Source organism: Antedon mediterranea, chromosome 11 (genome assembly GCF_964355755.1).
Source record: "Antedon mediterranea chromosome 11, ecAntMedi1.1, whole genome shotgun sequence".
NCBI lineage: Eukaryota > Metazoa > Echinodermata > Crinoidea > Comatulida > Antedonidae > Antedon > Antedon mediterranea.
Genome location: NC_092680.1, coordinates 16,037,634 through 16,060,972, shown reverse-complemented (window position 1 = coordinate 16,060,972; position 23,339 = coordinate 16,037,634). Strand labels below are relative to the sequence as shown.

General features: G+C 32.4%; 2 protein-coding genes across 2 annotated transcripts; both read right to left on the bottom strand.

Annotated features, from left to right (window-relative positions):
• Window positions 1–1,484: 1,484 nt before the first annotated feature.
• LOC140061929 (uncharacterized) lies at window positions 1,485–13,862 on the bottom strand. The gene is made up of 2 exons (XM_072107928.1): window positions 13,707–13,862; window positions 1,485–5,286 (listed from the first exon to the last, which is right to left on the bottom strand). The coding sequence occupies exon 2, from the start codon at window positions 5,197–5,199 to the stop codon at window positions 3,040–3,042; it is 2,160 nt and encodes a 719-aa protein (XP_071964029.1). The 5' UTR covers window positions 5,200–5,286; window positions 13,707–13,862; the 3' UTR covers window positions 1,485–3,039.
• Window positions 13,863–14,736: 874 nt separating this feature from the next.
• Window positions 14,737–17,237, bottom strand: LOC140062013 (uncharacterized). The gene is made up of 2 exons (XM_072108052.1): window positions 17,167–17,237; window positions 14,737–16,495 (listed from the first exon to the last, which is right to left on the bottom strand). The coding sequence occupies exons 1-2, from the start codon at window positions 17,235–17,237 to the stop codon at window positions 14,737–14,739; spliced, it is 1,830 nt and encodes a 609-aa protein (XP_071964153.1).
• Between the last annotated feature and the right edge of the window lie 6,102 nt (window positions 17,238–23,339).

Below are 23,339 nucleotides of genomic sequence, written 5' to 3'. Positions count from 1 at the left end.
ATAGATGTATTTAGTACAGCATAAGTAGACTTCCATATAGTCTAACTTTTAGACTTAATTGCATAACAATCAATTAACACAACGAAAATAAAGTATTGAAATACGTATACATTATGAATGAGTCTGGTCTAACCCGCCTAACCTGTAAGAAAGATAACATGTGCTCGAATCATGCATGCAAATGAGTAGTTAACGTTGCATAATAACAATAACGTATTAACAGATCATTGATTGGCATACTATAGATTTTATTACATGTCCGTTAAATTTAGGGATTATTCTAAAAATTGTATACCTTCCTTGGAGAATAACTAGCCATTTGAACAGTAAACCATATCATCAAAGGATAATTGAATTTATTTCAACATTTTAGGAAAAAACAGTTGCATAAAATGTATCTTTTTAGTACGACTGTGTAATTTAATGATGTTTATTGATATTTTATGTTAGAAATGTTAAAGATGTTTTGTCCCCCAAAAAACATGAAAAATGAAAATTAATAAAATCGGACTTTGAATAGGCTATTTTGTAGTTATAATAAAGTTATTCACTTCCATAGAAAAAATCCAATAGAAATAATGTTTTTACTCAAATTCAACCAATAACCTTAGTTTGGCTGGCAGCCAATTTGACTATTTTTTGCTTTAAAGTACAGTTTTTTCAGGTAAATGATTTTTTTTCAATCCAATTTTTTGTCAAAGTGAATAACTAATATGTAACATTAAAATGGCATATTAAAAAAAGAAACAGGGGGACAATACATCTTTAATAACAGTTTTTTTTTTCGTCTTATTTATCGCAAAACACAAGTCTCTCCCTATTTCGGTGGAAAATGCCATACAGTTTCGCTTCGTGTCAACCCATCAAGTACACTTGGGGCAGAACAAATACACAAAAGGCGTCCGCCCTTCTCTTTACAAAATCATATCTGTGTTCGTTAATGTACAAACGATGGAATTTATCATATTTATTATTTTCGATCCTTACGAACGAACTACAAAGCAATTTTTATTTATAAAGGAATACGTTATTTTCTTGCTTTTATAGTATTTTTGTGCAATTCATTCATTCAGGCTTATCGCCTGACTTTATTTACTTTAGGCCTCTGGCCCCTAGTAATTGGTACACATCATTTTAACTGTTCGAGTTCAGCGTACAACACGGTCACTGTATAGATAGCCCTACAACTATAGTAGGCTTTATTAGTATTTCAAGTTATTTTTTGTTTTTATGATTTCAATGTTTTCCTTACAAAGAGGTGTGCATATACGATTTGTTTAGACAGCCTTTTCAAGAATATATATTTTTTTCGAATACCATTCAGCACTTAAGTAAAATTAGGCCAGATCGTCCACATTTATTTAATACATGGCTTAGCGCGGTTATTATAACACTTATATCAGCTTACATGACGAAACTTCTATGAAATAGTTTGATTGGAAAGAACGTTTTAAAACACATACAGCGCACTTACGTTATCATATTCATTCACAACTGTGTTTTTAACAACAATCAATACAAAATAAGTTCAAAAACGTAATAACTCATATTTAATTATAAACAAATTTGATTGAATTACAAATCAATTGTAAACTTCACCAATAACTAAAATTCCTGTACAATGCATTTTCTCTGTTTTTTTTTGTGGAAATCAATCAATCTATTTACACACTAATTAAGTTAAAATTCATTTCGCATTACATTAATAATAAATATATAGGCCTACATAGGAATTTTAACAATATTCTTTTACATTTTTAGATATTTATTCGCTTCTTCTAAATGGTTAACACGTTCTAGACTAGACTAAATGCGTATAGCGTTAGCTGCACTAAAAGCGTCTAGCGTTAGGTACATCACTATGAAACGTCTATGGCGTTAAACACATCACTATAAGACGTCTCTAACGTTAGATACACCACTAGAAGGCGTATATAGCACTGGCTTCATTAATAACTATCATTCTGTACAATGAATTTGTTGTTTAACAATATTCCTTTACATTTTTAGATTTGTATTCGCTTCATCTAAAATTGTTAACTGACCAGACGGCGTCTATAGCGTTAGCCGCACTAGAAACCGTCTAGCGTAGACACGTCATTATAAACGTCTATTAGCGTTAGATACAACACCATAGAAGGCGCTTCTATTGCATTGAAATCACTACTATAAGGTAGAGTTAGCTGCACTTTAAAGCGTCTATAGGCGTTAAATACCTCACTTTAATACATCAGCGTTTAATACTACACGTTAGCTAGATACACCACTAAAGGCATCAATTGCATTAGATACACCGCTATAAGGCGTTAGCTCCACTATTTATAAATAAGTATTACGTTAATAACTTATATCCATGTTATAGTATGCTTACACAATACTATGTTTTACAGAAAGTTACTTACAGTACAAGTGACGTAATCGTAAACGTAATTTTCATCATGCAGTACAAACGTTATAAATGGTACTCTAATAAATTAAATAATAGCAACATTATCTTATAATTGATTAGGCCTAATCATTACTGTTGTTGTATTGCATTGCGACAACTTTATCATTGGAAATATTAACAGATAAAGAATGACGATGTCGCTATTCCTTAGGCATTTCAAAATCGAATAGTTTATAACATATTGTTCATTACAAAGACTGCCACCACCTGGAGCTATGTACTGTTTTTACTATTTGTTACAAAATAAAAAGAAAGGCACACTAGTAGGCCTAAATACTGTTATTGTTTCAAGTGTACGGCTGAAGGACCAAATAATCCGTTTTACGTATGCACTTAGTATAACTTAAACGTAGTTTTTCTCTTGTCTCTTCTTGACCTTGGACTTGGTCAACAGTTTTTAATTTGAGAACAAAAGTTATTGCAACATCGAGATAAAAAAATGGTCAAGAGAAAAACGCAAATTCAATAAATAATTTAATAATCCAGAATAATCTCCAGTTCGATCAAGTATGAATTTGCAGTGTAACCATACGGCAAAAGGTTAAGTCTATTTTTCCATTCCTTTCCTCGTATTTAGGTCAATAAACAGCTTATGAAAATTGTTCCAAATCATTTAAGAAAGAGTCTGCTATTTTTAATACGTCTTCATACGTGTAATTAATGCTTGAACTTGTTGGTGAAACATCGGGACTAGGTTGTTTGGGAATTTCTGGAGACGATGAATTTACTAAAGCAGCATTGCGGATATCAGTTCCGTTTTCGTAGATTGGGGAGGTCTCGATAGGGTCTGGAGCAACTGCACTCTGCAATGGCGTATCCTCATGTGCGACAACTGCGATCTCACTAAAATTAGATTCCATTACATTGTCATTAAGGTTACCACGACTTACATTCTCATAGTCTCCGTACGATCGAGGAGGCTTCGGTGCCGGCACCGGTTTTGGACGTCTGCCAAGTGAGTTTGAACTTAATGCTTTGTTATTACGCAAACTTTCGTCTACAAGCCGAAAGGTGCTGAAGTCGGGCTGAGAGCTGGATGCTGGGTGGTATATCTTAGTCGTCTTGCCTAATTTTGCTGGCAGTGTATACAGATTTTCTGGATATGTCGGGTGTTGTTGAGTACCCCCTGTAGCCGATTCTGTTGCGCTAGCCTGGCTTTCTCGTTGGCTACTGATGGTACCAGTTAATTCGTCGTCATGATATTCTGAGGTATTGCGAAATATGCCATTATTATAAGGTGATCCACCACCAGTTCCCGCCAGCGATGATGCGTTATTACTCACATTAAACGAGTCTTTTTTTTCCCGAGTCTTGCAGACAACTAAACAAAACGCAGAAAATATGACAATAGTTAGAACAATGAGTACTGCAGTAGCAGCTGCAAATATAAGTCCAAGATGTTGTCGGTTCTTTCTCCCATTATCACCCTTTTCCTGTGTTACCCCTCCATCAGCAGAAACAGATGGAGAAGAAGATATACTGTCAACAGTGGTAATATATATGTTTTTGGGTGATGACGTATAAGCAGTGATAGTTGGTGTTTCTGTTATGGAATTAGTAGTTTTAAAAGATGTCGTTGCTTTGTTTGTCGGTTTTGAACTGGTTGTCATCGGCCTGATTCTGATTGTAGTTGCTCTATTGGTTTGGCTTGTTTTAACCAAATCTGTTGGTGGTTGTATTGTTGTTACAATTACATTCAGAGGAGTAGTTGTTGGAAATACTGTAGTTGGTTGTGTTGTAGTTAAAGCTATTGTTGTCCGTACGGTTGTGGCTACCGTTGTCGGTTGCATTGTAGTTGTCTTTGGCCGAATCAAAAGTGTTGCGCTCCTTCCAGCTACGACTTTGCCAAAACTGTTCATCTCACATCTTACAACTGCATTGTTGTCTGACATCGTGGTTTTTAATATGGTTAACCTGGTCGCACCATTTTCAATTTTGAAACGACTACTTTGTATGATTTCAGTTGGAAATGACCATGAAAATGTAGGGGATAGTACCCCTTGTCCCGTACAGTTAAAAACAGCATCGCGTCCTTCATCAATCACTACTACAGATGGGCCTAAAGTTACCATTGGTTTTGCGACAGTAGGACTTATTTCACAACTCAGTGTTTCAGTAACAGCAGGACCATCGAGTTGGCACTCAAACAACGCTCCATTATCAAATTCTGTAAGTCTGACTTCACGAGAAAGGGAATTATTTAAGCTTATCCTTTCCAGCTCAACATCATTCCTTAGCCATACTATATCAGGCTCAGGCGTTCCTCCCTCAGTCTGACATTTTAATGTTAGTATTTGTCCTACAAGGTACTCATTTCCTGCGGGACTAGCCTCACAAACAGGGAATCCTGCATTAGGTGGTATTAAGACGCTTAACACATTAGAATCCAGAGGAAAGAATGTACCGCCAGTTATGTAACCAATTTCAAATACCCCCGCATCACCCGATTCAACATTTGAAATTATTAGGTTGTAGGTCTCTCCAATTACCTGGATTTTGTATCGTTTGCGAATATCAGACTTTGCTGAAAATATGAACGCTCCATACGTTAGAACTTCCCATTTGTCTGTTTTTTCCAGTTGACTTCTCCAAGATACTGGGATGTTAGGGTTATCCGTTACCGTTCCACTTAATGTAACGGTATCACCAATGATAACGTCAGTGTCTATCAGTGGTTCAAGAATAGCAATTGCGTTCGCCTTATAAGGTAATAGAAGAAGAAGTGTGATAATAACTCCATTCCAATACATTTTGTTGTATAAACTGTAATCGAGCACTTTTGTATAATAACGTCCCTGCACACAGCGATGACACACACCATTAACAATAACACGATTCTGAAAAATAACAGAAAACACCGTTTAAGTACCTATATAACAATTCGCTCCACCTTTTCTGTGTCGTCACTTTAAGCGTCACAATTACAAATTAATCTTTGTGGTTATAACAGTAATACAGGTATTACTTCTATTGAACTATAGCAGCTCATAGATAATAAACAATTCGCGAAAGTCTGTCCTTCGGATAAGAAGGATATTATGGGACGTGGTGACACACTAAGCTACATAATTCCGTGGATGGGGCTTATGTCATGTATAAGAATTGTTATACTAACTATACATAACATAATTTTATTTTTTTAACTGATTTTTTCAAATTTTTTAATGTTTTGTATAAATTTTTGTATTTTTTTTAATGTTTATGTTTCCATATATTTATATATATATTTTTGTAAATCAACAATTTCAGCCTTCGGGCTGCGTGTTTTTTTATTGTATAAACCTGAATAAAAATAAAATACTTTCTCCGAGGTTTTATTTCAAATGACGCGTTATTGGTATTCAGTAGGACTGTGTATATGGAGCTACCCCAATGCACAACATATTCACACATTAAAAGTAAAAATTATTTTTAAGATATTAAAAATAGGCTACTATTTCCCTGATAACGGCTTGTCACATTAGAAATAAGCCCATGGGCACACATTAAAAAACAACCAGGGAAGGGTGTAATTTCACTATTCCCTGTAAAATCCTAATACATACATACTTAAATAATGCTAATTGATAACGTAATATTAATACCAGTAAGTATAGAACATTTATCATCAGATTTGGACGGTAAAATTAAACAATAGAAGAGACAGCAAGAAAGGGATAATAATATGCATATTATAGTTGTCCACTTAAAGATTGCCCCCCCCCCCCCCTGAAAAAAAGTGTTTTGTTAAATGTGCCATTTTGATGTTTCGTAATAGTTATTCACTTTGACCAAAAATTGGATAATAAATACAATTATTTAACTAAAAACTTTAAATTTAAATCTAAACATTTTTAAAATGACTGTAAGTCAATGGGGGTTTGGTTAAATTTAACCGTTTATTTTGTCTTTTTATAAATAAAGACTGTTCTATGGAAGTGATTAACTTTATTAAAACTTTGCATTGCTTTATTAAATGCTTTACTTTGTTGTTGTATGTTTGTGAAATATAGAGTTAAGTTAATTGATCAGTAAATATTTCACAGGATTGAAGGCCAGTAATATAGCATTTCAGACAGATGTGTTTATGCTTTTATAGTGCTGCCAATTGTGGAACATTTTACATATTATACATCGCTGCGCAAATTTGAGTTAGTGTTGACTGACCGACCAAACGACCGAAATTGCTGAAAATATATATATTTGCCTCCAAGTATTAATATCCAAATATCCAAAATGACGACCAAAATATGAATATGAGTTAGTCGACCGACCAACCGAAATTGCTGAAAAAATGTTAAAAATTGTTTTAAAACATTTATATTTGCCTCTAAGTAATAATATCCAGTGTCAAAATAAGAAAAACATATGAATGAGTTGGTGTTTACCGACCGACCGACATAGTGAGCTATAGATTCGCGTTTGCACGTTTTTTAACTTCTTCCGCTGTAGTAAGATATCGTTAATTACTTTACATAAATTTTGATATTAAACTGTTACAGATACATAAAGTTATATGATCATCAACACATTTATGAACTATATTTTATTTTAAAAGATAAGGTCATTGTTTATACCATTCTGCATGTGTTTTTTTTGTGTTAAATATTTTCTGTTGGCCAAAGAAACTTTCAATGACACAATGTTCCAGTTGATAGGCCTAGCATAAACACAAGTGTGTTTCCTATGATTAATTTCAATAGGTTAGGTTGATTTTTTTCCTTAGATTTTGAAACCTGAATGATTAATTATGAACATACATCTTGAATGTGATTTTTTCATTGTGGATAATAAGGAAATGTGAACTTATAGCAGGTATTAATTATCTATTTTAGGATCAAGATAGTATATGGCTTTTAGGTCTATATATTAAATACAAATGTTAGATTGGTTCAAATGAAGGTCAGATTATTGGTAAAGGTCGGATGCTGTAGTAATGAAGAAACTTGATTGTTGTCTTGACTAAAGATATCCTTTAATTCCGGTATATTTTTTGTTAATAGGCCTAAAATATGTCCAAAAAAAAAAACAAACTGTGTATGTCTTGTCTGTTTGTACAGTTGAACTGTGTTCATTACTATTTTTATATATGTGCTATCTTGCATTGTAGTTTAAATTTAAATTAATATTGTTGTTTATACCGTAATAAATAAATAAATAAATAAATATGGCTAAATTTTTCTGTCCGGTCAGGAGTTTGGAGAACACGACACTAATTCTGCAGAGGTCCAGCTCTAGGATAACATTAGTTAGGCTATAATATCCATATCACCGACTTAGACCATGCTCTTATAGTGTATATTGCGTTTTTATGAATGTAATAATTATACCAAGGAGCCAATATATAATTATTTATGAACATCGTTTTTGTTGGCACCCACCCGCCCACATCCTTCTTAGTTGCTAATCTTCAGAAACAAAGGGGATACAGTCAGCAACAACACTTCAGTGTACCAAACCGACTAATACATAAATAATGTCTACCTTTAAAAACAAAACATTGGTATTGGTATATTTTTCATATTATACCGTGGAAACCACGCAAAACTCACCTTGAAATTTGGCTTAATAATACAGTATAATGCCTATCACGCGTTCAATGTCTCGATGTAAATTCCATGGTAATAATGTAATACCCTCACTCATAAGACTAGCATGCATTTATTATGATATAGACCTTGCTGTTTGTATATTATTTATTGCTTTGATGTGTTGAGCCAATCCAAGTAAATCATAAGCCACACGGCTGTCATTTTTCATTCATTTTTTTTACTATACAGCAAGAAGGATCCAGTGTGACTCACATCCGAAGACACACGACTTAGCCCACGCTTCTACTCTTATTTATCCGGCAACTTCCAAAAGAAATTTAGATACCGATTATGTTTGGTTCTAACAGAAATATTAGTTAATATCTATTATAACACGAGATATAGCAACAATTTAAATATCGATACTGATGATTATATTCGTCGTTACTAAGTTGTAAACAAAATTATCTATAGACAGTTTACTTCCTGGATTTTTTTCCCTTTTCATTTTTGTTGTTGTACATTACCATATTATATACATGATGATGATGATGATTTATTATTATATTTCTCAGAAACAAGAGAACATCTCGTAAGAAATAATATGTTAACTTGAATGTTAAATGAAAAAAAACATTATATTTGATTTAATTTAACATAAACAGAATATACCCAATAACACATTTTTTTAAAGGTAAAATTATAATTATACGGTAATTGATTAAATACATTTTAGGCCTAACAATAATGACAGTGTTATTGTAACACTTTGATTATCAGGTCAACAACCATTTCTCACTAATTCTCCCTATAACCCACATCCTTAATAAGATGTTCCTTTTTCATAATAGTCCCCTCCCAGTACACGCATGCATACAGGAGGAAAAGGGTAAAACAAATTTGAGAACTTTGAATTTGAGAGAGAATACAATTTTTAAACAATTGTACAATTATTAAAATATCTCAAAAGTTTCGTAGAATTGCTTTGTGATTATTATGGCACTTAGCCAGAGATGTAGTCTGTATTACATTTGATGATATACTGTATATCGATATTGAATAAAAACTGTTAAGACTAAACCATATTTGCTGGTTGTAGGCCTATATTGAATTTATATATTTAAAACTGTGTGACATCCTGAAAAAAACCATAGGAACAAGTAACGGATAAGGGGACAACTTAAAAAACCCACGTTGCATTATCAAAACCATTATCATGATAACTGAACGTGCAAATTGTGTAATCGGATTGACATTCTATTATTTATTGAAAATAGCTTCGTTTGTTATATAATTTTCTTTTAAAAAACCCAACAATTCAATTCAATTCAATTTCTTTATTGCTGCAAATTCCATCAAGGGCTAATATCCGCTTAAACATACTACATCATACAAACATATACATATTTACATTTAAAAACAAAACAAAGAACAAACCGATGTTGCAAAACGAGAATCAAGAATGATGTAATTGAGTGCTTTCTTCATTATGCCTACTTCAAGAAAATTCCACTTTCCTTTGAAATGGTCTTACTTTTTCATTTGAATCAATGCTGAGTTTATTAATGTTGCATTGCAGAGGTTTTAAAAATATTTATTATTTGTCACCTGCTTGGACATTTGACACTAGATGCACATAATTGCACTCAATGTGACAGTAAAATAAATATTTATTCTGTACTGTTATACAACGTAATACTTTAAGCTATTGATGTAATCCAATAATTACAACAATGATATTTATAGAAACATTTCCCAGCAACAAATTATTTTAAAAACACAAGAGACTGTACGAAATGCATTTGTTTGAATTCGTTTCCCTTTACGTATGTATAGTCCACGTGTCTCTTGGTGGTGCGGTAGATGACTGTCCCTTTTACCTCCACAGGAGGTACTGGACCAAATCCCAATAGTTTGAATTTAGTATGTTTACGTTTTATTTTAGTTTCTGAATAACATGAAACATACGTAGATGTTAACAGAAAGAAAAAAAGAGCAAAAATTAGTGTTGAAAAAAAAATAGCTGAATTTATTCAATTCATGCTTAAAACCTTGAACATGCTGCAATAAAAATGTTCGCGTTTCATAAACAATAAGTTATTATATAAATCCCTGATATATATTCACACATTGCCAACTCGGATTTCCGTTTGTTGTTAGAACATTGAGTCAATAATATTGTTATTTACAAGGTCGTATTAGATAGAAATTGTGAATAAACATAGTAAAATAGGTTGCTTAAAGGATATATACATTTTATTCTTTAATTTTGTTTTCATTCTCTAACTACAGTTGCTGATCGACCTGCTGAGAAGTTGATGTTGAGTTTCCTTTTATGTAGTGTTAGGCCAGGTTTACCAAAATAAAAAAGTTGAATGTGAAGATCTTGTTAAAGCCGCTGTCAAATAAATGCACAGTTCGAATGATACTGAAGGCGATGAAGACATTAATACATAATACTTGGTTGTCCTATGAATTATTAATCATTACAGATGTGACGTATCCTAGGATTTATAGAAAGGAAGGTGCAAATACTGTAGGACAAAGGAGAATGATTACTGATTATGCACCCGACCAGACACAGACAATTTCACTTTCAGTATAAAAAGTGAAATTACATAACTTCATTCTTCCCTGTGTTAATTCAGCTAGTATTTTTTTTCTTGTTTCAAATCAATAGTTGTTAAAGTGCGAGCCAGCGAGGCATGCAATGCATTTCACCTGTACCTGTGCCACCTGTATTTTGATCACGTAAATGATTTGTTTGGCGCCCTCAATTTTAAAAACACCTGTACTAGTTCCGCATATTCCAGGCAGCAACCAGCCTATGCTGTACATCCACCAAAGTCGTCACAAGTCCGACATAAATACACATTCAATAATACATTCCAGGCCACCTAGCGACTAGAAAATAAGACTATGAGGTCAAGGAGTAAATTTTCTTGTGAAAATATTGAAACCGCGCGATTTTAAATATTTCAAAAATATCGAAAATAGATAAATTGTATTAATTTGATGTAATAACGATCCCACAGAAATGTCAGAAAAGGTATTGATGTTCGAGTAATTTTAGTATGTTAACTCATTAGAGATGGCTGATGAGCTAGACTAATCTACATTGACGGCCATAAATATTTATTTAGACGTTTTATTAACAGATATTTCACTAATAAATCAACCAAACAGTGTATTTAACATCCTGCACTATGTACTATAGACCTGATGGTGTTGTACATGCCTACAAATCATGATACCAGGAAAACAGTGTCCAAATCCAATGCGGTGCTTTTTTTTTCATCAGGCAGTAGATTGTGCACATTTCATTAGAAAGTGTTTTCATACTGTTCCGAACATGTATTAATATTATTATTAACTTGGAATGAATTTTATTGTAGTGTTTATGTGTATTAAAAACATTGAATGGCATGATCTAACGCATCATGTAGGTACAGTGTGTAATAATAGTATTCGGTTGATTAGGCCTAAAGCGTTAGGCCTATATCATACAACTGGCTGCCACTAGATGCATTACTGTCTTCTATGGCAAGTGTGTGAGACACATTTTGTAGATCCATCCCCTATGGCCTATTGAATCAAAATCAATAATAACATTACTTAGTCCTAAAGTAAAAAAAATTAAGTCAAGACCAAGTATTATAATCATAGCTTTTAAAGCCCTTGGGGTTTCTAGAGATCCCTTTTATCTTCTTTTGGTACTCCTTTTTGTTACTGTGTATTTGTTGATGAGATTGATTGTTTGATACGGTTGTCTTTATTGGTTTAAGATGCTAGAGATCTGTAGATAGGTCACAGATTAGAATAAGATAAGTGAACGCTTACTTATCATGGAAATGACGGAAATATCTTGCAAACTATTGTACTAATGTGCTGTTGATTTATGTGCTTTTGTATTCTTAAACTGTAAATACAACAGCCGAATCCTCTAGGAAAACTTATACATAACATCCTGGATGCTGAGCCATGATAACAATACCAACTTTAGACGAATCGGAGAACCAGTTGGCCCTTCCTTCCATAAATGATTTCCTGTCTAATTAGATTCACAAGTGTTGGCGGTAATACTTTGCCAATTCGTGTAATATGAGGCACTTGGGATAAGTATAATTCTATTCCCTAATGGTAGTTATGCCAATGTATTCATTACATCTTCGATAACTGGTGATTGTTTTAAAGGAAGATATACTGAAAATATGATTTATGCAATACTTCGTCTTATTGCGCGTGGCGCGACAGGACGGGAAAAGAAATATGTATTTTGAGATAAGCTGTTGTTCTTTTTCGTAGTTAAAATTATTACTTAACTCCATGGTAAAAAGGAAAATTAAATACTATCAAGTTATAGTAGGCCTAAGCCTATAATATTTTATGTTCAAGTTACTGTTGCGTAACCACACCGTAGTCGGTTAAAACAAAGATTCTCTCTGATAATATTCGCATCCAGGCTTACGTTTTTTTACACACAAATCTTTTAGGTGGGGTTTATAATATAGAATTGTGTTTTAATGTTTAAATTGGATTATGTTAGTAAGTGTTTAAGCTTTGGACCTTCAAAATGTAGTACCGGTAGTAGAGACCCCTGAATAGGACTTGTGACCCCCGCCCCCAAAACAACTGTCTGCCTACGCCCTTGGGTCTTATTAAGCAGTCGATTATAACATGAGTTTCCGTTCATGATACCTAATCTAATTCCGGCCTAAAGTAAATTAAATTAATGAATTCAAGTCTCTATCATCACCGACACTGATTCATTCAGAAGGGATGTCCTCATTGTAACAGAAATACTTACAATAGATTACATTACACCATTGTTGACTATCATTCCCGACCCACATGGCAAATATTTTACTCTACCTTGGAAAATTCAATGGCGTGAACCCTAATTCTGGCAAGAGGATATTTTGGACAAAATGTATGGGGAAAGACACTGACACCGCTGAGTGGTACCTAAATTACACTATAAGGCCTAGCTCCGGTGTCACTCAAACACCCAGACGACTATTAAAATAGGCCCTACCTTTGAATTTCCATCAGCCTTATTTACATTTCCATATAATAATCGAATATATATATGTGAACTTTATTCAATCAATCGTACATTTGTTATAATGGTAACCACAATAAGGTATAATATTACAGTAGATTTTTACAACAAAAAAAAACAAGACCAATATAAATATAAATTATAAAATATATACAATGATTATTTACAGTAATGATAAAAATAAAAATTAATTGTTTATATTGACTATTATTGGAAACAGAAGTTGAATAATAAAATACTGGAAAGTTTAGTTATCATATTAAGCACATAATAATGTGTGTGTTATTAACGTGTTGATTCCGAAAAGATTTAAATTTATGGCAATGTTAAACATTATTTTGTTGTTGGCTTTAAGTGATGTAGGCCTACCACTTATAAACAATATAATACACACACCACACACAACAACTTGTATATAAATACAAATACGACAGCAGCAGTATGACCTTATAGGCTACCAATATTAAATAGTACTTATCCTTTCGCTTTTTTTTATATATAACAAATTACCAACTCAAACTCATTCAATATCTAGCAATAAATGTAAACCTTAAAACAAAACAAAGAGAAAGATAAAGAAAGATAAAAACAAAGACATCCTTACGAATAATAAACAAGTCGATGTTTCGGGCCTAACACAGTTAACTAAGCGACAACATATAAAACATTCTGTATAAATACTTACCGGTGTTCGGATAGTTGGTTGTCAATTTCTAGACTGCTGCTAGTCTACTCTTGTTTCCCCCTCTAGATCTTATGTTTCCTTCAGGTTGTTGCATAAGAATACTCCATGTTAATTATTAGGAAGTGACTGTGTCTAAACATTTTAGCACACTACTAAGAAGAAACCTTTTTTTCCTCGGTATCAATGGTGCGCAGGAAATGCGCCTAACGTATGATTCATTCTCCTAAAGCTTGTGTTGTGACGTTACTTATTTCACTTTGTTAGTTAAACTAACGTATGGGTGGTGGCTCGCATGGTTATCTACTTTCTTTATTCATTTTTAATGCAGTTGAACTGAAACTTAGGTCAGGTACCGTAGCAGGCAAGACAGACGATCATTATTTGAATATTATTAATTTAACGTCACGCATTTAGGCCGACAACCATTACGTTATAACAACACTACATACTACGTACCAGTATTAGTTTTAGTGATAAAATCGTGACCTTTATTGGACGTTCATATTTTGTAAACATTCGAACACAATTAACCTGTAGTTAGTATGCACCATATAATTTCGCGTCCAAAATACGATCAGTATCTGCAATATTAAATTATAAATTGTTTGGATTAGTTGAATGTAGCGAATATTGCAATCGTTGCAATTTATTATTTAACCCAGCTCCCCGCCTATTTAACTCATAAAGATACATTATTGTGTACTAGCATTTTCTTTTTAAAGACAATGACATCATGTTATAACGATAATGGTCATTGTCGTATTTTAATTTGATAATAATGCGTCATCTCTCTTCGCATAAATTACCTAATAAAACCCGTTGTTAATATATATATATCAAGGTTCAATCTGTAAATCAAACTAATCATATTAAGCATTTGTTTTGATGACGTGAACGAAAAACGAAACGAAGTAAAGTGAGCACATAATATTTAAAAAATCACTAATTTATTCAATAGTGTCATAGTCATCTCGTTATTACTCTCCGAATTGTCTGTGTTATTTCTTATTCCCTTGATCCAATTACATCTCTATCTAACTCTTCTAAATACTTTGTGTAGTGCCTCACGTCCTCCTCCTCCTCCTCCTCCTCCTCCTATCTTCGCTGATTGTCCTTTAATCTCCATCGCAATCAATCTGTTTAACAACTTCATTACCAATGCCATTGATGGTCTAGCTTTTGAATCCGTATCAATCATCTTTTTTCCAAGCTCCTGTAATCCTAGAATTTTCTTAAAATATCCGACCTTTCCAAATATTATTCCAACAGAATAGACATCAGTTGCTTTGCTTTCAATTGTATTGTCGTTCTGAAAAAATTCTGGCGCAATTTCTGACCATTTATCTATTTGGTAAGCAATCCCTGATGGTGTATCGCAGTTATTGTAGGATTTTCTTCGAGGTGCGTTCACAGACGATACCATTCCTAAATCAATTATTTTGGCACACCATCTCAGCTCATATTTTGTAATCAATACGTTTCTCAATGCTAGGTCGTTATGTAGAAGTCCTTTTCTGTGCATGAAGGCCACACCATTGCCAATGTCTTTCATGATTCGGAGCCATTGTATTCCTGATTTAATTGAAGTATTGTCAAACATTGCATCCAATAACGTGCAACTGTCGTTGGTGGTACCGTGACCAATAAATTCCATTATAATTTTCATTTCATGATCCTTTGCGAAACTGACAGCGTATACCTTTGGAAATGCTCTACAGGCGGAGAGATGTTGCATCGCCTTTGCTTCTATGAGTGCCGTTTTCATGCATTTTTCTTTCTTTGATAGCGTAACCGTCTTAGCTGGTGGAGTGATTGATTTCACAGCTACTATCTTTTCGTTCTTTTTTGATGTCCATTTCATTAAATCTACGCTTCCGAAAGATCCTTTTCCTAGGTGAACGGGGACTCCATTAGACATAACTGGTTCCAACGTTGATACCGGAACTTTCTTGATTTTACGAGTCAAAATCGATTCTAGCGCCATGTACTCTTTCGTCTGCGTCCACGACCATTTTCCTCCCTGTACCTGATTAACGTTATACGTAGCGTTTTGTTTGAATACAGCCTTAGCCTTTACACCAGTTGGCTTTTTAGTTGCGCTTCTGCTTCCATGTTTTAGGCCGATGCTATTCTCTAAGTGTTTCCAAATGTTCACTGTAGCCCCTTGTCTTTGTTGTATATCGCATTTTGTGATGGTTTTTCTATTTCCAATAAGTACATTTCGGCTATCCTTGTATAAGCGTGATGTGGCTGGTACAATAGAATTATAATGCATTACTTTCTTATTTTTACTTAGGTTTATATTAGCAACATTCCTCTTAGCTGCTGATGACTTGGCTTGTGTGATAAACGGATTTGCCAACATTAATTTGGATTTTGCCTCATCATTAATTGTTTCACCTTGACGACATAATGTTGTAACTAGATTGGTAAACACATCTATTTCATCTATACTTGGCAGCATATTCATGTCCGGCCTGAGAGTATCAAACAGAGAAGTGACAACAAGGTTCTTTCTACCCGCATTAGGCCTACAGGAATTCATTTCTACTCTGCCTATGATTGGCAGTGAGCTTAAGCTTGGGTTCACAGCATCATACAGTGCATCGTTCATTGTATTTTGTTTTCCATCAATTGGTATCTTTTCTCTTTCATGGACAGCATCTGTCTTGTTTGTTTCATATGGCTCATTCGTTGTTGAAGTACCGCGGATTAAACACATTCCAAAAATGCAGTTTAAAATACGAAGAAACATCGACGTCTTTTTTGATTTTGATTCTGTATTTCCACTGCGAAGATAAACAAAACCAATAATTGTTATTATCATTATTTGTTTTTGTTTTTTTTCTTTTGTGAGATTCACTCACCGTTATTTCACATGGTTACATACTAATTTTTTACTTTGTAATCAATTTCTCTTAAAAAAATATATATATTAAGTATATTATTAACACCACAGACGCCAAATTAATTCTGAATCGCACGCCTAGCCACCACCACCCCCCCCCCCCCCTTCTGCGCCAGGGTGATATTCTGAAACTTAATTATATAATATATAATAAACATATATCTCTTTATATACGGTATTATTTATATATTAAGTTTCCTATTTGTCTCATAGATTATTATGCTTTGTGTCTTTGAATTGAATCATGTGATTAATGAGGAAATGTTATAATTATGTTTACCCTTGACTTTATAAATAGACATTGTTTGTTTGTTTGTTTTATTAGTTTCTCCACACATTTTAAAATAAAAGATAAAAATTACAAATTGCAAAAAGAAAATTATAATAAACAAGAAAAACATCAAAAATGTGCGGATGGAGGTCAAAATAAGTTGCGGACAACTTTAAGTCGTGACCACCAGTTAAAAAAGAAAAAAAGCTTTTGCACATTGTAGTTAATACTGTTATTTAATTGTAGTATGTTTTAATATAATTTCGAGATTTTTAACTTACTGTTGGAGCGCATCATCACTTCTTTTATTGGTCATAACATTGACTTTATTCTTCTTCCGAAGAATTGGCATCTTGAAAATTCCTGTAATTTTAGAATGTCATTTTATATGAATAACAAATGTATTTGTAATTTCATCTCATATGATTGCATATTGTATGATCCCTTTTTTAGGGATTGTACACATTTTAGGCCTAAGTACTGTACCTAACCATTAGTCGATGACCATAAATAGTGTAGTTTGATATGCCGTGTGGGTAGTGTATATATAACATACAATGTTAATACATACACAAACCAAACACAATAGTTAACCCATGGTTAACCTAGTTTAACAAACATATGTTAACCCATGGTTAACCTAGTTTAAAAAACATATGTTAACCCATGGTTAACCTAGTTTTAAATATTTTATGAAAGTGTATAACCTTTTCATCTGACCTACATACGTAATAATTGTTTTGTAGTTTTAATGCTACTAATTAAATTATATAATTCACTAAAATGTAAACTCTTCGTGAACCTAAATACCTTTAACCTCCACAATCCAATAGCTACTACATGTATTTAGATTAAATCAGTAGCACATATTTTCCTAAATGGAAGTGTGTCACATGTGTTCCTGTCCAGTGTAATCAGTGTATAATCAAACGGAATAGAGTAACTAGTTAAATCATGGATAAACACACTATAGATAGTTAGATATTTTGTCCAAGATAACCTACGCCATGGTTGCATATTATTATTTATCTTTCTGCGATTTTAAACTTTTAATTTAATGTGTAGGCATATTACTATATGTACCGTATGTCTATGCAATATTATTTTGTACTTTTACAAAAATTACCTTTGAAAAAACAGCTAAAAATGAGTAAAATAACTTCGTAAATATAATATAGTTGACTTTGTTGTAGACCTTAACGTGTAATGTGTAGGTACGTTGCTGTGTTTATTTTCACAACAATTGCTATGCGCATATTACCTGGTAACGGGTTATCCAATAAGAAGCACGCGTAACCAAGTGCGTACGTAGATTTCACGCGCACTATTTGATGCATTGATGACGCAAAGTCATGTTAAGTTTCTTTACTTCATCACCCGGCCACCACCCGTACCCGGAGCGTTTTTATTCGAATAAATACGATACTATATTTGTAACTGTATGTAACTGATAGGTTCTTAAACAGGGCATAACTGTCTATGTGTGCCATTTGTAGGCCAATTTTAGGCATACTCTCTTGTATAGAAAATCGACTTGTGAAATACGTAATGCGGAAGGATGGTTTTAGAAATGTATCAAAATGAAAATACAAAACAAAAAAAAAACACCGACGTAATCTACAATTTGAATTAGCGATATTAGTTAATTAGGCTATTAAGAATTCAAATACTACAGTCGCCTATTCATCTTATTGACATTAAGAACGTGTTTAAATATTTACTGAGGGAACATGATTTGTCGCTAAATTGATATAGCCTATAAAAGAAGAGCTGAAACAACATATTCTTTATGTTTTAATCACAATATTTACAGTACTACGTGGTGAAACTTTTTAACAAAATAATGGAGTACTGTCCCCCAAAAAAATAAAGATTAATAAAAAAAAGACTTTAATATTTTTGGTTTTGATAGTTAATCACTTCCGTATATAAAAAAAACACACTTATAAATAAACGATTACATTTAACCAAACACATTGGCTGAAAGCCACTTTGACAATTGCTTTAAATTATTGTTTTTTTTTCGATAAAATTTTTGGTAAACGTGAAAAAAGAATGTTGAACAAATATTGTTTCAGGGGACAAAATATCTTTAAATATAGCAAATTACAAATTATAATAATGTTCAGAATAACAAATTTACGATATATCGATATTTATTGTTACTATCTTCATTATGATGTTTGTCATTATTTGTTATAAATACAATAGATACTATATTTAGTAAAACCAAGGTGAAACAAATTATTTAAACACTGTACTACTGTATTATAGATAGGCATATTAATACAATATTATTGTTAATTAATAAAGTTAGTTTCACATCCGCTAGAGCAGCGTTATCTCCTACCGTATAGGAATTACTAATTTAGAAAAGAAAAATTATAAGTTTACTGTAACGTTTTTCAAAATTTAGAAATATATTTTTTTTCACATTGAGTGCTTATTTCAACGGAATAAAGGTAATATTTTCCCCAAAAAACCTGCCTGATTATACCATGAAAAGAAGCATTGATTGTGACAGAAAATTAATTGGTATCGGATTCAATCGAAAATGAAATAGGACAGATTAAACTTTCTTTGAGAAGTACACTATTCTCAGGAATATCTTTTTGATATTTGAAATAACGCTTGAGAGTACAAAACGTAAGATCATATTAATTACTATTGTACTCTAGGCTCCTTGAGTAGTTCATCGTACCATATCAGTAGGCTCTTAATAATGATGTAAAAACAACATTGGAATTTACGATTTATGTCTATTAGCATAGGCTTAACCTAGATTACAACGGTAAGCACTTAGCAAATGAAATATGGTCACATTGCGGTTAGTTTTTAAACTGCGTAACGTGCGGTTGTTTTTTAAACTGCGTAAACTATAAACCGTGCCATTTGAATGCATTCACTAGAAACGACTATTTTGTTTACTCTGTTGCGTCATCAGTTTAAAGCCACACCAATAATATATGTAGCTTCTGATGTATTAAAACTGCATTGTAACATTTTGAACAATAGAACGAAAACGTTTGGTTTTTCAAAAGTTTTAATATTTTAAACCATTGGTGGGATGAGTCCATTTAAATTTGTGGTTTCATCTATTTAATGTGTCTTTTTATATTGTGGCTGCGACACGACCATGCCCCCTAAACTGATTTTCGATTGGACAATTAGCTTCTTCCTCAAAATGTTTTGTTAAAAGACACCGCGCCGCGAAGAATACGTACATATAATAGTGGACAGAACGGTATATGTTTGTCAGGCATAAGATTAACTTAGTAACAACCATTTGTTTTGATGTTTAATTACGTTTTTCCTGGTAGTATATTAATTAATTTTCTTCACATTATAGTTATAGGCCTAGATTATAGAAAATCGATGATAATGCTTTATAAAGAAACATGAAATTGCAATAACGAAAGATTTAAACAAAACTGTTCTTATATGTATATATTATTTTAGTTATTCTAGTATATAAACACCTTACAAAGGCAGAACAAGACTGAAAATATTGTATTACAAAGATAAGGTATAACATATACAATTGTACGTAGGAAAAAAAAGATATTATTATTATTTTCAACAATGTTCCTATTAATCAAATAACCAACACAAATTTTCTTGGTATATTTATTGACGACAGACTTCACTGGAAAGCCCATGTTAATTACCTTTGCAAATTATTATCAAAAAATGTTGGCATGATGTATAAATTGAAATCAATATTTCCTCAAAAAGTATTTAATATTTTATATTCTACTCTTATTTTATCGTACTTAAATTATGGTGTTCTTGCTTGGGGAAATGCTTCAAAATCAATTATTACTAAAATTTTATTAATCCAGAAACGAGCTGTCAGAATTATCTCAGGGGTAACTTTTCGTGCTCACACCCAAGATCTCTTTCAAAAAAATAAAATATTAAAAATTGAGGATCTCTATAGATTTAATGTTGGTGTCATCATGTTTCAATTAACCGCTGGACATTTACCACCTATAATATCCAGTAAATTCACTCAAAATAAACAATACCACACTCACCAAACAAGGCAAAAAGATCAGTATCACCTGCCATTTACTCGAACTAGACTTAAAATGAATACCCTTGTATATACTGGACCTAAACTCTGGAATTCTCTTCCTTTATCTCTTAAAAAATCTCATAACTGTGCTTTATTTAAACGTCAATTTAAACTATTATTGGTTGAAGGTTCTTTGTAAATTCTTTTATTATTGATATATTTGATATTTCTTAAATAATTTATATAATCTATTTTTACTTGTTTTTTTAGTTCTAAACATGTTAAACTTATGTGTTAGAGAAAAGATATTAGTTTAATTGTTGTTTTTTTTTGGAGTTTCTAATTGTGTTATATTATTATATTTTATTTGTTTTGTTTTGAGGAGCCTATTCACCACAAGCTTTGCTTTCTTTTAAGCTCCTCCACTTTATATTTATATATTTGTAAAGTGAAATAAATAAATGAAATGAAATGAATGAAATGAAAAATATTGAAAAAAAAAATTATTATTAAATATGGAATTACAAATACAATGCAATAGTTATTATTATTAACAATTCACAATTAATTTTATTTGACTAAATAAAAGCTATTATGAATACAACATAAGAAAAAATTGTTAATTAATGCATTGTTAAATTAAAAGTCTGTAGTCTCAAGAATCTAAACAAAAACAAAAATACATTCTTGTTAATACAGTTGTTACGCACGAATAACGCGCAGTAGCTTTTGATGATAGAGGGCGGTATTATACTTTTTCTTTCTTCTAGAGGGATTTACGCCACTAAGTAAAAAATTGTTAATGCTACACCAATGTAATCCTGATTAAATTAGTGTATTTTTTGTCTCAGTGGTAAGGTAAAAGTTTGGTAGATGGGGTGCTGTCAAGAGACAGTCTTCGCCGTCTTGTTCATCCCTATTAAATGTGTTTTTTAACTCTTTGCGAATGCCTGCTCCACCTCAAGGGACGTTAAGATAAAGTGTAGTACAAACAACAAACAGATCTACGTCACAATAAAGAAAAAAGGTAGTCTCTAAGTGTGCTGACCATGTTAAGTGCTGTAATACGCTACTGTGGGTCTTTAGAAGATTCAATATCTACGTTGTCAGTTAAACTGCAGAGCATTATATAAGTGAATGTCATATACATTAATCCTCTCCTGTCATAGCACAGACTACAAACAGTTTCCAAACGTGTAAAAACTGATGCGTAAATTAGTTCCTATTTCAAGACATTACGACGGTTACTAGACTTAAAAATAATGTTCCAACGAGTTAAATTGCTAAAATTGCTATTAAAAGTGTTAATAATGTAAAGCTTTAACAGTTATTATATCAATATAAGTAAGGTAAAATTCCCTTATTAGTTATCAAATATGCCTATCATACACTTGTATATTAGTATAATTGTATTAATAATGATCAACAATTTATTATTACAAACAGTACATTTAAATTAAAAATACACGAACTAACGGTAATTATCAAAGTCGGAAACTGGGCTACATTAATTTATGAATTCAAAAATGAGTTACTTGAATTGTCTGTGTAAAATATTATCTGTTTGGGCAAACCAAATCGAGCAATGAATTATTTAAGCAGATGTATTAATTGTTGTCAATTATAAAATAAGAGCTATTAAGTGGTGCTATATCATGATGTTTCAGGAAGACGCTTATTCTATTATTTTGTTGGTTTTCATAAAGCCTTTGTGAACAAGTGTTAATGTAAACTTAACATCAATTTGAATCTACAATGCCGTGCCATTAACTAATGCTTTTCATAAAATATTGTTGTTTGACGGCTTTTATAAAAACACACAACACCACATCCAGGTGCGGCGCACCTAGTGGTATTATTCAACCGATGTGTTTCCGATACGATGTCGGTATTTACAAGAAAAACAAACATCATCATGGTCAATACTTATTTTTAACTTTTAAATCATTTATATAGGCCTATCTGGTATACTTGTATATTAAGGTGACGATGCGTCGTGCTGATAAGCATAACTTTATCCAATATTTCTACAAATAATCTAGTTTCACCTGTTCACCTGATACTCGGCATTTCGCGGGTTGTCGTTACACTCTTGATGTTTTAAACTTTGAATATGGTATTCGGATAATAAGGTGACAATACGTGATGTTGATAAATTCTCTCTGGATAAAATATGTCTACATTTGTAGAAACAATATCACCTTTATTCGTATCTAGTGGGGTATGGAGCACACTCGGCACTCGCGTGTCGATAGTTTCGAATTTTCTGTTTCGCTTGTGACGTGGGTAAATCTCTTTTTATGACACCTGGTCCATGAAACAGCTATCATAATAATTAGGATAATAATAATAAAACCACGTGATATTGCCAACCCAATAAAAACAATCTGCTGTGATGTGAGATAAATATTTGAGTATAACGTCGCACCGTTTCTT

Coding starts and splice junctions, on each gene's coding strand:
- LOC140061929 (XM_072107928.1), bottom strand. CDS start 5,199: ATGTATTGGAATGGAGTTATTATCACACTTCTTCTTCTATTACCTTAT.
- LOC140062013 (XM_072108052.1), bottom strand. CDS start 17,237: ATGCCAATTCTTCGGAAGAAGAATAAAGTCAATGTTATGACCAATAAA. Junction 16,496..17,166: donor AGTGATGATGCGCTCCAACA/GTAAGTTAAAAA, acceptor TTATCTTCGCAG/TGGAAATACAGAATCAAAAT.